The following is a 17,895-nucleotide window of genomic DNA, read 5'->3' as shown; positions in this document are numbered from 1 at the left end:
CCTTTGGTTATCTACAGACTTCAAGTAATATAAGAAAGACTGTAGGAAACGAAACCTCTTCTGTTCTTTCTCATCACCTACAACCAATTTTTGCAACCCGCTACCAATATGTTACTTCGACTATTGCCTCAGCCAACTTCGGCCAACCCTTCACCTTTAACTATCCTTTTCACCCTTCCTTTGCCTACTCACCCATACACGTAAGTAATCGCTGAAAAGTAGCTATATATGTTGAGCTGATGAGATTATTCTTATCCAGTTCGCGATCACTGCCTCTGCCACCAGCACTTCTTGCTCACAAAGCATTATGTATCCAAGAAGATCTCGAATGTCCTAATGTGCTTATGGGCGAGAAATCAAGTTGGATTTGTGGTATTATCGACGATGTCACTTTCTCTTTACCTAACGCATCAATCACAATCAACTTCATTGACGGCTCATCCACAGTGCTACCTATTTCGATATCATGTCAAGCCCAATTACATCGGGTAGTAGAGGAAGTTCAATTATCTTTCACTGCGCCTACTACTGTCCCTAGTTCACCACGTTCTAGTATATCAAGTGTAGCATCAACTTCATCAACTTCATCATCGCTTAGCAGAACACCGTCAAATCCAGCCACACCACGTCGAACACCTTCATCATTATTATTGTCCCTCTTATCACCTCTCTTATCAGGTAATTCTCAAGTCGCACCTACTCGACCATCACTTGCTGCCCCACCTTGTGCTCCTGCTCGAGTACATCGAAGAGCAGCAAGATCTTTACTTGTAGATACCTACAGACGACATGTTCTTCCTTTACTCAAAACTCAACTACCTGGGTCATATTTCCCCTGGGCAATTGCATCTGAAACCTCGAAACAAATGGAAGAATTCACAAGAGTTCAAAGTGAAATCAACGGAATCATTGATAATTGTGGTATCAGTCGTGAAGATTTACAAAGAAGAGTTTCTACGTCAACAAGTATTGCTCGATCGCGATCTGCTTCTTCATCATCAATGGAATCTTTATCAGATGATGAATCAGATAATGATAATATACCTTCTCCAGTTACACCTGCAACATCAGTATTCTCTTCTTCAACTTGTGCCACACCATTCAGAAGATCCTCTTCTTCATCATCTGCAACTTCACCTAAAAGTTTCTTACTTTCAATTCCACCTGCACATTTCTTACCTGGACAATATAGAATGGCATATGCAACGCAATTATCAAGATTAACTAAAATTGCTTCAAGGATAAATCAAATTAAAAGATTAAATATTCGATATGAAAGAGAAGAAGGTAAAAGAAAATGGTTAGAAAGTTTGGAAAGAGGTAGATTGGCTGATAGATCATTAAGAAAAGCTTTTTCAAATGGTGAATCTCCTCTCGGTATGACGACAGCGAGTACATCAACAAAGTCAAGATTATGGAGATCATTCACTTCAGAAGATCTACAAAAAGAACAAGAACAGATGGAATCGCAAATAAACACTCATCCTGCAATGATGGATTGTTCAGATTCCGGAGAAGAATTCATTGAAGTAGTTTCAATAATTGATTCTTCTGACGTTGATGCTGGTTTGAGTGAATCAGAAGAAGAAGAAGGTCCAATAACACCACCAAAAACAAGATGTAATTCAAAAGATGAAACTTGTTCTTCTTCATCTTTCTTGGGTTTAACAAATGCAATCAACGATTTGAGTCTCGTACAACGTCAAGCACAAAGACCAGTACTAGAAAGGAAACTTGCAGTCATAACTTGTTCGACACCTAGCTTGATCGTATCATCTTTATCGCCTACAAATGACGATCAAAGCGTATGGGAAGATGACGATGAAGAAGATGATGAAATCATTTCAACTCCTATATCTTTATCACCACCTAACCTAAATAAAAAGTTGATGTCAATCGATATTTTACCTACGAAAAAGTCTTTACACTTTTCACAACAACCACAACCTCAATCAATCGACAATGATGATTTCGAAGCTGAAGAAAACAATGAAGGTTGGAGAATCTACGCTTAAACAATGCCTTTTTATTACATGTATACATAGCAATTCATCCTTTTTATGGACAATCTTATTATTTATCATCTTTTCAGGACATTTCAGTATGAACATTTTTTTTTCTAGCTTCAGGCCTTTTTTTTATTTATTGTATCATACCTAGTTCATATAATTTGGCCATAACGTTGTATACACTCCTTTCTTGGACATTAAAATCCATTCATTCATTCTAAACATTCTTTTTGCATGGACTATACGATTACTTTATTCTGCTTTGATTTCGCTTTCCGTTTGTTTAGTACATAAAAGGGTTTAAATTAGGTATATAGCATTGTTATATTCATCAATATGTGATAAATTACAAATTTGAATAAACTTGCGTTCTCTCTCTCTCTATCTCTGACTCTCTGTCTCTCTCTCTCTCGCGCTTGAAACGTCTATCGATGTGAAGTAAGCAAACAAACAGACATGAGTATGTCAGACTAGGATCTCCAAGATAAGCTTTTGGCTTTCACCATATTTTACAACTTGAAACAGCACACTTTATCTTTAGGTGATCGTAACTTGTAACTTGGAACTGATGTTCTTCAAATTGCAAGAGAACGCCATTTCAGTTACAGCCATGTAAGGTATTTTGCCTTAGTTAAAAACATCCGAACAGGAACATTCACGTAAATAAAAACGAATCAAATTCCGAAAAGCGAGAAGGTAGCCTTCTGATCAATCTCACGCGGTATCCACTAAATTAATAGATTCAGCTTTAGCTAGATTAGCTTATCAATAATTTAAGCTGTATCGATAAAGTCATGAATATACAGTAGTAGCTGTAATTCTTGCTCAAATCGTTAATCGTATAAACAACGATAATTAATCATTAATTATTATGAAAGTGCATTTCTAATCTGGAAGGACGGTATATATTTAATGCAGATATAATAAGTAAATTAAGCACAACGTATATATATATATATATATGTATATTGATGACAGTACATAGTAGCAATTTTATGATAAAGCACTAACACAAGCTTCAAACGTCAAAAAAATCACCATATTTGTCTAATACCAAAAGAAAATCAAACGCGTAAACAAACATAAAAAGTCAGCGTACTCTTTTCTTCTGTGAAAGGCTTACGACGTTATATCGGGATCGGGTTGCGATAAAGTTGAAGAAAAATTCAGACTTACCGGTACAGCCCTAATTGTATTAATTTTTATGGTAGAGAGAACCGGGAAGAGCAAAGTTAGCTAGATTCGACTAGTCATAGTCATCCATGTCCGATTCCAGCTTTTCTCTTGGTCATACTACTTGAAACGACGTCATGGGAATCTGCATTATACATCTGGCCATGGCTACACGGAAGATCATTATGCAGATGTCCTGCATATATATGTCCAGATCCTCTATCCCGTTTTGCTGTGCAATATTCCCATTCACACTGAATAACACAGAGGACTGGAAAAACTCACCTGATCAAAGTAGGACCTAATCCCGCGAACATGACTCTCCATCCTTCTTCTTTTATAGCTGTATTAGCTACTTTCCATAAACTTGGTTTACGCAGAGTCATATTGAGTTTGGAAGATGATGATGGTGCGGGAAGATCTGATGTTGTTGTCCAAGGAGCGGATTGAATACGAGTTTTGAACACGTCAATGGGGAAAGTTGCCTAATGATTTGCCAGAGTGATAATAGCAATGTTGGGGACGGTAAGCGATTTACAGAAGATAGAATGGTTGAGAGCTTGAATGTTTCCCATCATACAGCTATTATAATGAAAACTGAAATAAAACTGCTTACCATCCAAGCTACAACTCCAGCAATCCCACCAGCAGTCATCAATTCCGGCCAGGTTAATCCACTTGATAATTCCATCTCAGCTTCATCTATCAAAGTATGTCCTTCATGTTTTCTTGTATTCTCAGGTAAAGGTGGTGTTTTCATATACTTGAACAAGCGTATCATTCCTTCATAACTATATATACATTTGGAAGTACAACGCATCGCACAGCGAAATTAGCAAGGGATTTCATTTCGAATACTTTGGCATACCTAGTAACTGCGATAACTCGACTTACGTGAAGAAATACGGTCCATAAGCTAAATCTCTTATAGCGGTAGCTTGGAATCCTCTGAACAGTCCTCTGATACCGTCTGTCCGTATGACGTGTTTTAGTACGCCTATAGTAGATGTGTTGACGTGAGGTGGTGCAGATTGTTCACGTATCTGTCACAAGAGGAATTGGATTTAGTCAAAACATAAAGTAAAATGATGATCACATCAAAGCTTACCTTGATCAATTCTATCGGACAAGTCAAGGTCCTATATTTGTGTTCATCTAGTCAGTACACATGTTCTTGGGGATAGAATAGGTAAAACTATCTGGGACTTACGCCGCTACTACACCACTTCCAGCTCCAGCTAAAAAGATTTGATATAGACTAGGTTCATGTAGAGATTCTGGAGGTATTTGTTGTTTCATAAACAATGAATACGACGTGAAGACTATCCCATTTATCTATTTCATTTGGTCAATCAGTAAAGACAAGTTACAATCAATCACAAAGGTCACTTACGAATGCTATCCCAGCCTGACCCAGTAAATCAATTCATGATCAGTTCATATCCTATATCATCGCTCGATTATGACATACCATAGGTGACGTGACTCCTTTGAATAACCCTTTTACCTTTTCTTCCTTAACGATAGCTCCTGTATACATCACGTTTGACAGTCGATGAGATAGTCATTCAGTGCAATGCCGATTGAGACTTACCCAATGCACTGAACGTCGAACTATACTTTCCAGCATATTGAGGTGTCTGATACCGCACCTTTACCACATCAAAAGGTTGACCGACTATAAGTCCTGCTGCACCTATATGAAACATGTATCAGATATGAAGGTTCTTGTTAATATCACCTTGTCTCCTTCAGCGAAAATATATAGGCAAATCAAACGGACCTGCTATTACTCCAGCTGTGAAATCTACCATTGGATGCGTTTCTCCTGTATAATGTATGAATGAAATATCAGTGAATTGCCGAAATCATGCACGAGCTAACAACATCTAGGCAGACTTTGATAAGAGAGCTTACCATTCTCATTATCTTTACTCTTTCCTTTACCTTTTCCATTATCTACAAAACTGTCCACTGAGCTTGAATGTTGCTCATGATGAGGATGAGTAATACTTCTTGAAGATTCACCTAAACTGTCTCCTGTCATCATATATCTATCATTGATTTTACACTTCAAATTAAATGTCCAGCTCTAGCTGATATAGCTGTTTTCTTCGTTACACTTGATGGGCTGGACGACTAAAATAAGCCTTGCTAAAAATTTCGACTATATCTCGGTACGCGATATTCCTTAAAACTCGGTCGTCGCGTTATTGAAAGTCGATCTGAGGTTAAAAGGACCAACAGTTCGAAATCGTCTAAGGCATATACAAGTTGATTGAGATTATATACAGAATTGATACTGTCTGTTGTTTACCTTGATGAGATATACGATGCATTCAATTCCAAAGATTAGATATTTTGATAAAGGAGTGAATTGATTGTGATAGAACTCCTGTATTTAATTAGCCGTAACCGCCAATATCCGGTTCAGCGCTGCTATAACTTATCTCTGACAGTGACGACCATCATTGTCATTACGTTATCATAATTACTCTACCTTATATATAACTTATGTCAATGCATCCCTTCTTATTTACTGTTATATCTCGTACATTTGCTTCTGAGTGCCTTGACTGTAAAGCATCATAGGCATCAGCATATCTATTGAGATATACCATCAACAGAACAAGTACTTGAAAATCAGCTGTCGTTCCGCAAGCTACGTTGGGACGATTCGGCATAATTAAACGCGAAAACAACTTACAATAAATCAGTTCTAATGATATGATGAACTTAGATGAAGAAGTTCGATTATGGACTACCAATGCCGAAAGGGAGAAGACAGAAAACTTAGCTACTCTGTATAGTATAATGAATAGTCTTGAATACTTGGAAAGAGCTTATGTCAGAGATTCGGTGAACGGGAAAGAGTAAGTCTGAGTTAGACCTAATAACTTGATTTATGCAAGGAAATTGATGTATGGGACAGAGGATGTCGAGCGGAGTCCTGAGAGATGAAGCTTAAGGGCGTGATTGTCATCATTAAGATGAAAAGTTACACTCGAATGATTGTGGCTGACAGAATCAACTCTCATTATATAGGTATGCTCCAGCATGTATCAAGTTGCTAGCTCAGTATAAATCCTTGATGAAATTGGTTGGCGATGATATAGGTGGTGTAGAAACGTTCATGAAAAGGTTCAAGGTGAGATTTTACACTGCTTGTTATCGGTGTACCTTTGAATTTGGACTCGATTACCAAACCATGAGACCTGAGGAGGTGATGAACCGAGATGTCCTCGTTTGACGAACACTACGCTGATGAACAATATGTACAGATGGATCATCCAGCAGCCCTACATCGTTTGACGGTCGGTGTACCAGCTACAGTAGAACATTCAGCTGAGGCTACAGATGGAGGTGCAGAAGCTGGTAAATGGGTTGCTGAAACTACTCAAGTGAGTTTCTGTCACTTTCTATCTTTTTTGAATAATCACCCTTAAGACTTCGTTTCTGGCTAAACAGAAGACACGAATGTGCATATGACTGATGTCTGGTAATTCCATTAGTCATTTATAACGTTCATGGATGCTTTAAAATTAAATTTGAAGGCAAAAGATCAGTTACATCCTTTCTTAACTGATTTGATGAGTGGTTATTCCAGATTTAAAGGTAGTGGAGAATGGGAAGGTAGAGGAAAAATATTGCATTGGTGAGTTATTTATGTCTGCTACTATATGATCCATGGCAGGCATTACCAACACCAGAAAAATGCCGAGAAGTTTAAACTGATATATCAATCCATTGTCGATAGGCTTATAACGCTAAATGCTATGAAAGCCAGTGATGAAATTACCGAAGAGCAATCAAGACAGGTAAGTGATCACATTCAACAAATTCACACACTACCCTTGAAGGTTGTTCTCAAGATATGCTAGCTAGAGGCAAATGTACTGATTGAGCCATTTGCAGATGTTATTCGATATAGAAAACGCATATAATGAATTCTTCAGATCATTAAGTAGTAACAAAGGTAACTAAACACATATTACCCTGTTACCCGTTGCCCCACCGTTGTATAATATTCATCATACTAGAACCGATGTACGATATTCATCATGGATGCATACAATATATTGCATGACAAGCTATTGATGGAATACAGCAAAGAATAACATTCAACCGAAATCACCATGCCAGCTTGAGGCAAGAGAAATAACGACTGGAAAAGGGAAAAAATGTAGGGATCAGGATCTCTGGATATATTTCAGTCCTCCCCCGAACTATCCCAAATTCAATATATTTCACTCTCCACTTTTCGATGTCGATAGCATTCTACCTGTCATCTGCTTTTGGCAGCAAATAGTCATTTCACTTCGATGTTACCAGAATCACACATCCATCTCCATTGTATAACGCATTTTCATCATTACCCTCACTTCGGATCGTTCCGTTTATCGCATAATACTATCTCTTCAGCTCTCCCATCATATTCAATAATTAACCTGGTAGAAAGGGAAAAGATCACAGCTAAAGATGAAAAGGAATGAAACTTCGGTGTGAAGACACGAGTAAAACATGACTCTAGATCTCATAAGAAATCTCTTCGCCGATTTAAGGACAGTTTTCCTTTAATCATCCTCGGGATCAATTCAACCATAATTTTCTCCATGAAATACAAGTTCAAACAATCAGATGATCTTTGAGCTTGTCGATGAGATAGTTTAGAGCGATCGAAAGAACCGGATAAGACAAAAATGCGTAGAATGGAGAATTAAAGGTTGTCTAGCCTCCTTGCTAAATGATACAAGAGGAATAGATTAAGTGATGGTATTTTTATCGAAAGAAAAGGGTATATATGTTATCAATCATAGTATAATGATAGAGAGATATCTAAAACAAGGGATAAGCAGAGCTTTTTCAAAAATCCAGTCTTTATTCCTCTTCACATCAAGGAGTAAATCGATAGACTAAATACTCTTTTACCCGGGTAAAAAAAGTATTTTCCCACAAATCTCTAGACCTCTCTTGAACAATCTCGACCAAAAGGAAGTTTTCCCAAGAACGCTAAGATCCACTACCAATGATATTTCCTATCAATCACTTAAAAAAGTAAATCCAGAAAAAAACCGAAAAGCAATTCCTTCTTTGTAACGAGATCCACAAGGAGAAAAGAGGTATAAGATCTGTTCTAGAATAAGATAAATGATTATTTCCTCTCCACTTTGAAAATCCAGTTAGACGAAGAAACGCGTTTTCCTATCTATTCCGCGGAAGAGAAATAGACTTTTCTTTTCTTCGCACACTTTCCATCAGGAGGTTTCATCTGAGGAAAGGGGAAGGTGAAAGAAGGTATGGAATTGCGTTCTAAATAATACCTTGTAAAATAACTTCTTATCCGTAAAATAGACCAAATCTTTTATCGGAACATTTGGTTAAACCCGTAAGCTCATCCTCGGAGTAATGTTTGTACGTTATTGGACGAGGATCGATATCTGGAGCTGATATGCTTTAGAAAGCGTTTAACAGATGATCGTTGTAGAGTCGGATTGATTCAAATGTGATGAAAAAAAGAAATGGGTTGATAAGAAAGTTATGGGTTTATGAACTGGAATATAGATCTATTAGCTTAAGATTCTTGAACATTGAATCGTGTAAGATAAGAAGTTCACGTCAAGAGGGATGTTTCTGTGGTGAAACGTCACTCACCTTAGGGTTAGATGAAAGTCTCTCGACAAATTCCCCCGCCCTTCCGGATCACGTTTTAGCAAGTATCTCTGAGAAAACCAAATACCTCGTTCCTCTTCGCAGATGGAAGACCGAACTGATCTATAACTCTTTCCTCCTGGAGTGTAGATAACGCACAAAAATAGAGATTGGAAAGGAGAAGTGATAGCCTGGTATTCTGGATTTTGAGTTTCTTAAGGAGATGAGAAGTAAAAGGGGAATCTTAGGGCTCCTCAGAATAGGAAACGCCTTTGAGAGATAATGAGCAGAGAACTGAGAGGAAAGGATTGCGAAAAAGATGCTGAAGAACAGTATATACAAAAGATATATCAAATAATGAGATAAGAAGGAGAGCAAACCGTTGCGAAGCAAAGATGCTTGAACCTTAGCTTGAGCTTTGTCAAAGTTGATTCAACTCATCATCAACTCACAGTCGCGTGTTTGCTCTTGTTCCGTCGGAGATAAAAGGAGGATTCGGGATAGTGGAGGTCGTCCACCGAGGAGTTTCAGCAAACTACAGAAGATACCTTATCAAATCAATGGGAAGTTGACTGAAGGATGAAAAGATCAAACATGACGTGCGAACGAATTCATAGTATTCGCTCCCGATAGACCGAGCTGTGCAGAGGAGGAGTATCGTTGAAGAAGTAACACCATTCATGGGGAAACTCGGACACCGAGCGGGTTCTCACACAAGAAAGTCGAGGATGTAAAAGGATACCAGTGCCAACTCCCTTGATGGTCGGCTTGAAACGATACCAGTTGACTCTCAGATCGGCTATATAAAGGAGGAGAAGCGGTCAAAAAAAAAAGGGCTTAACGAGTCGTCAACAAGTGATGAGAAGTAAATATCCAACATGATGGAGATATATAAGCTAAAGTACTTTTTCTTGGACTCAAAATAAACGATATCCTTCCTCAACTTACTTCCTTCTTCGACTCAACAGTACAAGAAGCTAATCCGAATTTTCCTCACACAACCACAACTTAATCATCAACTTTTAGCGTTTACTACCTGTTCATCACATTTCAATATGTCAGAATCGTCGAAAAAGAAATTGAATGATCTTTTCGAAAAACTCGAAGCTAGTGAAGACACAGCCAGATACAGCGATCCTTCTTATGCTATGACCTCCCGTGAACAGAATTCGTTGACGAGACAGCTCTACTCCCAACGAAGTCAATTCAAGCAATCAGTAAATAGAAATGATGCTTTATTATCGTCAATAGACGAGACAGCTAAAAAGACTGAATCATATAGTACCACTAATTCATCTTCTCAATCAAAGTGATTACTGTATGTACGGTATCCTAGCATACATACAGTAATCAACTTATGCTTCATGCTTAAATTCATACTGGCTGGTTTGAAATGATCGTAGAGTATTTTGACAATTTCAGCTGGATCTCATCCCCATTCCTCTTAGCTTCTATCATTAGTACGAGTAATCCAGTGACAATGCATTCCCTTAACTTCTCTGAGCTATTTAGTACAGATGCAAGAAGTATACTTGTTTCAAATATACTGTAATCCCGTTCTTTCACTCGGAATATCATTCCTTCCGGTGAACAAATGCGCTACCTGATCTAACAATATCTTTGAATGCTTATTATGACCCGTCCTTTTTTGAGGCAGCATATATATGGGTAAATCGGCGCTTTGAACGATCTCTGCGTGAAGTTGTAGCTCGTGTTTTCCACGATTTTTACATACAGTAGTCAAGCCTGCCGGACACCCCTTCACGTACAATCATGGAAACGGCTGTTGCAAGCTCGTGTTGGAGGCTAAGATGGGCCATCGCTTGTTTCGTATAAAGGCATGACACACTTTCTTCCAAGCAAAGCACAAAATAACCTCCTTTGATAGTTGGTCTTCCAGTTAAATGGCAACGTATCATATGTATGACGCAAACTGTAAGTTATGAAAATCAGTGAAGTAAATCACAAGCCTTGTTTTATAGTGAGAATCATCCTCCGACAAATCCAATTGAAAAAGGATAAAGGTATTTCTGTGTCATACAGTGCATATATAAACCGCGAATGAAAAAACGTATTACTGTTTCCCCCACCTTTTTTTTTGAAAACTTAGCCTAGGGATCGTAGAAGTTCCACCAACCACCCCGCTCTCACGTAAAATAATCAACACATCATGCCAAAAGACCAAAATCTTCATTCCAATTCATCCCAAGGTGGATCCAGATACACTTCACTCCGCCAACCAGCCACTTCCAGAGCCAGCGAGGACAATTCGGTAATGGCTCATACTTCCGATCATCGAATGCAGGTATATAGAAATCCAGGTCAGGCTAGTACTTCTTCTTCGAAAAGACCTTATTCAGAAGCTGGTATTTCGAGCGATTCATATTCCAAGCGACCAAGGCAAATCACTTCATCAAGCCTCGTTAAGTCTGATAATAACGAACTCATGAAAAGATCACCTTCAATTGACTCAGTTTCAGGGGAATACCTCAATTCAGATACAGGTAACGAAGGAATGAACGCAGTCACCAGAATGCTTCAAGAAGAATTCAGAAATCTCAGCAATACACAGAAATTGATAGATACCTCACGGAGAAGAACTAATGATATTGCTAAAAGAGTGAAAGATCAGGAAGATACAGTCAAAAGGACCTTATTTGGGGTTGGGAGTGATCATCATCAACCCTCAACGTCAGGTCATAATAGTAGAGCGTTCAGCAATGATCAAAGAGAGATCCGTGAGTTGTCTTCACAAGATGAAGGATCGGGTTCAGATAGGGATGAACGGGTTTGATCCGATACTCGAATCGGTAGTGTAACATCTATCAGTATTCCTGAATCAATCATTTCGTAGTCTACACGTATACATCGATCGATATGGCGATAAGTCATTTGTAAGGTACTTCATTGAAAATGCATTACAGGTTTTTACAAAATATGGTAGGTACTGCAAATCGAAGCATGTGATGAAATTGTATTGAAGCAGAAAGTGCGATGAGTGACAGCGAAGTCTGAGTACGAGCGTTTATGAAGAAGCAACTGTGAATTAAATGTATAAATTGATGTATATGTTGAATGAAGGTCTATTTTTTTGGTTAGTGATCTAAGTGTGCAGGGTGGATCCGATGAGTCGAAATGAAGCAAACTAAATATGGAGTAACAATCAAGAGGAATCAAAATGAGGAGAATCTAAAAGCCGTTTAGGAATGGGTATATATAGAAAGCATTTAGCGAGACAGAAGCAGGAAAAAGAATGGGTAATTGCAACAGCGTAATCTATTGATGGGATACTTGAACGTTACCCATAGCTACAAAGACAAAAGCAGTGGCTTGTAAGCTTGACTGAAATACAGTGATTGCCATTTAACTTACCTTGAGTAACACCCTCCACACCTTGATCACTTGTAGAACTAGTATAACCACCACCTCTACCCGTAACATTAGCTCTTATAGGATGGGGACCAACGTGTGGGAAATAAGGTCCAGTTGCAGTGTTAGGACTTGAATTAGCTGCAGTTGGTGAAGGTGGCATAGGTCCAAAAGAGTTATTACCACCACTTGTTGAAGATGATCTAGAAAATTTCATATGTGATATATCAAGTGATTGATGTCTCATTGTGGGGTTTATTCTAGATTGACTATGAGGGTGGGGGTGGGATGAAGATGTTGGAGGAGGATTAGATGTATTTGAATGTCCAGTGGATGCTTGTCGTACTCTATCTTGAATTATTGGGTCGGAATCACGTTTGGAGTGATCAGATTCTGTTCGAGTTGGTTGCTGTACGAGTAAAACCGACATTAGTCTTTGGTACGGATGATCATACTGCGAATCCAGACTTACAGTAGATCCCGGCCAAAGGTCTGAGCCTCTTTGGGTGGTTTGATAACCCAAGGGGCCAGCAAAGCCTAAAGCCCCTTCATCACCTGATCGGTATGATCCACCAGGACCGTTAAACAAGGCTCGTACGTCTGTTGAAACTGTCACAGGTCGTTGTCTGCGTTCAACAAGTGATTCCCCTTCTGCTTCTGTGTGACCGCATCAGCTCGAACATCTTTTTGGCAGAGTGAGATAAGATACTTACCAGTGTTGTTAGCACCTGTAGCAAGTAATTTGCTGTTGAAGTGGGAAAAGGCATCGGCGAAAGAATCAACTCTTTTAGTTGCATTAGAAGGATACACTTGGATCTGTGGGAGGTGAACAAGATCAATATCATCGTTCCAGTGCGATGTAGGCGAGAAGGATAAAACTTACATTATGCTGACCTAACCATTCTTCCAAAGCATCCCTTGCAGTACCCAAGAAATCGATATTACTTCTCTGGCACCTGAACTTAAAGATGGCTTCATCACCTTGACCAAATTTAGCAGAAGGTACAATAGCGATTTGATGATCTCTCTTGACACGTTCAGTGAAAAGGATAAAATCTGTTGATGTGACTAATCGAGTAAGCTCTGGGTTTGGGGGGACGTGAAGGTCGGCTTCAAAAGGTACGTGATCCTGAGATAGCGTTGTGATGTTAGCGAGTTCTAAATCGCAATGTGATGGCAATGTGGTGAACTGAGCAAACATACCAACAACATAGCTGCGGCAATATGAACTTGAGATTCTGGACCGAATATAGTAACTATATCACTTGCACTCTCCTTATAAGGGAATCTGACCACGGAGTTGGTCTTTTGTTCGATATCGTGTATGAAGATACTCTTTTCACCCAATAGAGTTCGGTGGTATCGTCGAGGTATTGAGACACTTTCAACTGTATAATCTTTATCCTATGAGGCAACAAAGTATTATTTAGTTCGACTCATGTGTATGATGACCACAATTTCCCTTCAAGGAATAATGTACTGTTGAAGCGACATGAGCTGACTCACTTTAGGGTTAACCAATTCCATTACAGATTGTTTCAGACTTTCTAAATTAATAGCATTTTTAGCTGGGGTTCTAGCCACAACATTATCTTCATTATCAATATAACCACCTAAAGCAGCAAATTCTTCCGCATTGGAAAATTTAACGTAGACTCCATATAATTTCATAATCCTTTGAATATTTTTACCACCTACACCAATAATTCTTTTATGGTATGATTCAGGTACATGGAAAGAAACTTCTGCAGGTAATTCTTCTTGTAACATTGATAAACCTTGTAATGAACCTAAATCTGATCCGGAAACGTCCATCAAGAAATTATAATCATTAAAAGTTTCAAATTTGATTTTAACTCCTGCCATTTTCATTATTTTGTTGATTTTTCCATTCTTTTTACCAGATATAAATTCTCGATGTTCATTAGCTAATTCAATTTGGAATCTGATTTCATGGTGGAAATTCTATAAATATTTGTCTTGTTAGCTATCTACAGGGAAGACTGCTCTTCTAGAGATTTTCACTCACATGAATAGCATCAAGTTCTAGAACCATCATGACTGCTGCTCTGACTTCTTGTTCCAAACCATGCATTTCGAAACAATTTGATTTGGACACAACTTCAGCACCAGTAGCATGGGCAATTCGCTTGAGAATAGGCTGCATTTGAGCGGGATTAAGGGTGGCTTGAGGCATGAGTACATCGAAAGATATAGGTAGAAGCCAGAAGGAAGCAACGTAGAATTGACAGGCCTAAAAGCGGTCGACTGATCAGTATAACAAGTCATATAACTTTGTAGGTGATCACGCTTACCAATCCCATGACACTTCTAATCGTTCTTTCAATATTTACCCGATGATCACCAAACACAGTAATCAAACTTGCTTGAGATCCAACAGAAGGTACCTGAATGTATGTACCATTGTCGTTCATGACACCTTTAACCTCTTCAAGACGTTCAGTTAGCAACCAATCGAGCTTCCGAGGTAAGATAGCTGTATCTCTTGAAATAACAAGTTTGCTCTATATGTGTCGTTATGTTCAGATCAGCTTACAATCCCTTGGTAGAGAAGACTTGGAAACGCTGACTTACCTTTTGTACAGCAACGTTCAATAACATATCTCTTGCTCTTTGTACCCCAAAGAATTCACCGGTAATCCAGATTTGATTTGCTTTACCTAATTGACCTTGTTCACCACCGTGAATACTTAAACCTGGATGAGGTCCATTACCATATTGACCCATATTAGGTTGCATTCCCATATTCATCTGATTCATACCCATATTTCCTCCTCCTACACCTGGGCCACCCATAGGTCCACCTCCCATACCTACATGCATATGATTTTGACCATGTTGACCATATGGTAAATTATTAGGTCCCGGTCCCATATTCATGTTAGGTGGGTGACCAGGACCATGTGCATGATTATGATTATGTTGATGTTGATGTCCGTGAGGTCCCATATTCATTCCTTGCATAACTGGGTGCATATTTGGTGGCAATGGCGAGTTGATTCGACTGTTCATATTACTTTGATAGCCAGTGTGCATTGATGATATTCCAGTATGATTCACTGACATAGGTGGGGGAGGACCATGCATTGGATATTGCATACCAGGACCACTATATGGCATTCCACGAGTAGTAGAAGGGTCTATATGAAGAGGTTGCGGCTGATATGGGTAATGAACGTGTTGATGAGGGTTATATACGGGAGGAGCGTTACTCCGTTGTTGAGGATGTTGATGATGAGGTTGGAAATTACCATTCATACCTCCCGCCATACCCATATGCATACCACCCACCCCATTCATGCCCATATTAGGCCCATTGAGTCCTGGTCCAGGTCCCATATTTCCAGTCATTTGCATACCAATATTTCCCGTAGATTGCGGTCCCATAGTATTGAGACCTCGATATCCTACACCTTGTTGTTGACCTGGTTGAGGAGGATTAAGTACCCCTACTAGGGGTGTAGGGTAATATATATTGGTAGCGGTCTCTTCTTGAATTGACTGAATGACACCACGTTTTCGAGAAGCAATAATGTTATGCAACTTGTAATCAATATCACAAACTTCAGAGTGGAGACCGCTCTATCATAGAAAGATCAGCTGCTACGTTCTCATGTTAGGTTAGCTGACTTACAAGTTCATCCAACATGACAAGTAATCTGACTTTAGCTACCTCAACACTCTCTAATGGGCCAGTGATGACCAGTTCACACATTCGTTCAGTTTCGAGACCGTACGTGACTGGTGCATTGGGTAAAGGAGCAGCAGGTGGAACTGTAGAAGCATTTGTGGAAGAGTCTGTAGAAGTGGATTTAGTATGTTGTGTATCGTTTGTAGTACCGTTCGAGGTATCGGGACCAGCACTACCTTCTCTTTGTGAACCTGTTGTAGTGGATGTAATATTTGATTCATCATTATTTTGAGTTTGTTGAGATTGGCCATCAGCAGTAGCTAAAACAGTACCACCTACACCTGCACCTGGAATTTCAATATTCAGAACTGCAATATGTGCTTTTGAATCTAAAGCAATTTCATCTAATCTTCTTTTCACATCAGCCTTCAATGGACTGAGTTGTGATAAAGGTGATTCTAAAATCTCTGTTCTTGAAACTTTTAATATTGTTTTATTATCTTTTGGTGTTTCTCTTAAGATTGCTCCTCTAGCTGACATTACAGATTGATATCCACCTGATAAATGAAAATTCCAAGTTGTCGTTGATGGTATCGGTAAATCATCTCCAGTCAAACCATTTCCATTAGATTCTGATTTAACGGTCCCATTTGAATCATTTTGATTTTGATTTAAATCTAAACCTATAGATTCCTTTGTTACAGTAACTAAACAACCTTCTCTAGTTGTTATATCTAAACACATTTTTTGTACATCTTGCCAATCTTTTTCAACTTGTGCTGCAGTAGTTAAATTTGTAGTTCCTGCTGAAGTTGATTTACCAGGTGGTGTAGTTGATGAAGTTACATTAGGTAATGGTATATTAGGTGTATTACCTGATCCAGGTAAATTCAACGAATTTGGTAATGGTGAATTTGATGATCTTATCGATCTAGGTGAGGGTCTATGATATGAGAATGAAGTAGTGTAAAGGTCCATCTTGAATGAGAGTACTTAATCGATATTTATTGCAAGTCTAATAAAATGGGTATGACAATGAGGGGAAATGACTATTGTTGGAAAACTGTATATATTGCAAGGTATATGTTCCCTAGCAGGTATTGACGTGCACTATTTGGATATCAAACAAGAAACGTTGAAAGAGGTATAGGTGCTGAGATATCTTGGAGACCTACGCAATTGAAGAAGGACCATATAGTCAGTAAAGTTGTATCATGCACAATTTTATAGATATATACAAGATACTTAATTATAGGCAGACTCAATTCTTTCCAGCAGCTGGACATAAAGATGGAATAGGTATATACGTCAAGTACGGGATATGGGCTAAGGGATAATATAAGAAGGCTGAGATTTCAGAAGTGAATGAACGGAGCTGAAACCCTTCGATGAATGTTTCATTCGAAAGACAAGGTACGATACAGAAGCCATTCAACTTTTCGACTGAATGACCTTTAATGACAAGGGATATACGATATACAAGAATGAATACAGGAAATGAAAGAGGAAAGAAAACCCTCGGAAAGGAGTATGGGTTGTTCAAGTAGACGATAACACTTGACAATCGTCATTTCTCATATAGATTGATCTCCACAACACTATACTAAAAACATATAGAAATAGAGAACAACTCACCTTTATAACACAGATTCCGAATTAATGATGGATCTCCTTAATACTGTGATCTAAATGCTCCTCCTGTAGTCCCAGAGAGTTGTATCTTCAATCGTACTTTGTTCAAGCCCTATGTATATCTCCCTGTTGAAGGAGAATGCGTACGATGAAAGGGTAGGTATATTATGAAGGTATTTTCGAAACAAGCACAACAAGCTCTTCTTCTTCCACTGGGTATTCTCCGAGGTATAAATATCTAGTACAATACGAAAATGACCTGTAGACCTACGAGACTTTGGATGAGTAGTGCTATAAGACTGTTCCGAATAACATGTAAAAGATAGCCAAGAAAGGATAATCGAGGTTAAAGAGTCAAACTGCGTGACTGCACTACCATCATAGAAAGGCGCGTAACCTTACCGATAAAAG

At 38.7% G+C, this 17,895-nt stretch overlaps 5 protein-coding genes across 5 annotated transcripts; 3 read left to right on the top strand and 2 right to left on the bottom strand.

Moving 5' to 3' along the window:
* Positions 1-108: 108 nt before the first annotated feature.
* On the top strand, positions 109-2,015 carry L201_007226 (uncharacterized protein; the record flags this gene model as incomplete). The annotated part of the gene is made up of 2 exons (XM_066222937.1): positions 109-200; positions 260-2,015. The coding sequence occupies 2 exons, from the start codon at positions 109-111 to the stop codon at positions 2,013-2,015; spliced, it is 1,848 nt and encodes a 615-aa protein (XP_066079034.1).
* A 1,448-nt stretch (positions 2,016-3,463) lies between these two features.
* L201_007225 (uncharacterized protein) lies at positions 3,464-5,229 on the bottom strand (the record flags this gene model as incomplete). Its single annotated transcript, XM_066222936.1, has 10 exons — positions 3,464-3,667; positions 3,799-3,973; positions 4,077-4,225; positions 4,291-4,321; positions 4,393-4,517; positions 4,576-4,590; positions 4,654-4,712; positions 4,777-4,878; positions 4,966-5,010; positions 5,100-5,229. The coding sequence occupies 10 exons, from the start codon at positions 5,227-5,229 to the stop codon at positions 3,464-3,466; spliced, it is 1,035 nt and encodes a 344-aa protein (XP_066079033.1).
* Positions 5,230-5,909: 680 nt separating this feature from the next.
* L201_007224 (uncharacterized protein) lies at positions 5,910-7,166 on the top strand (the record flags this gene model as incomplete). The annotated part of the gene is made up of 6 exons (XM_066222935.1): positions 5,910-6,055; positions 6,228-6,330; positions 6,464-6,583; positions 6,695-6,837; positions 6,940-7,000; positions 7,098-7,166. 6 exons carry the CDS (start codon positions 5,910-5,912, stop codon positions 7,164-7,166), a joined length of 642 nt encoding a protein of 213 aa, XP_066079032.1.
* Positions 7,167-11,001: 3,835 nt separating this feature from the next.
* L201_007223 (uncharacterized protein) lies at positions 11,002-11,625 on the top strand (the record flags this gene model as incomplete). The annotated part of the gene is made up of 1 exon (XM_066222934.1): positions 11,002-11,625. The coding sequence occupies one exon, from the start codon at positions 11,002-11,004 to the stop codon at positions 11,623-11,625; it is 624 nt and encodes a 207-aa protein (XP_066079031.1).
* A 482-nt stretch (positions 11,626-12,107) lies between these two features.
* On the bottom strand, positions 12,108-16,830 carry L201_007222 (uncharacterized protein; the record flags this gene model as incomplete). The annotated part of the gene is made up of 12 exons (XM_066222933.1): positions 12,108-12,139; positions 12,204-12,609; positions 12,673-12,857; positions 12,914-13,016; positions 13,084-13,329; positions 13,404-13,604; positions 13,707-14,165; positions 14,230-14,454; positions 14,516-14,725; positions 14,796-14,890; positions 15,635-15,803; positions 15,856-16,830. 12 exons carry the CDS (start codon positions 16,828-16,830, stop codon positions 12,108-12,110), a joined length of 3,306 nt encoding a protein of 1,101 aa, XP_066079030.1.
* Positions 16,831-17,895: the final 1,065 nt, after the last annotated feature.

Source organism: Kwoniella dendrophila, chromosome 10, assembly GCF_036810415.1.
Source record: "Kwoniella dendrophila CBS 6074 chromosome 10, complete sequence".
NCBI classification, from domain to species: domain Eukaryota; kingdom Fungi; phylum Basidiomycota; class Tremellomycetes; order Tremellales; family Cryptococcaceae; genus Kwoniella; species Kwoniella dendrophila.
The sequence above is the reverse complement of the archived record's forward strand: the minus strand, read 5'-3'. Positions and strand labels throughout refer to the sequence as shown.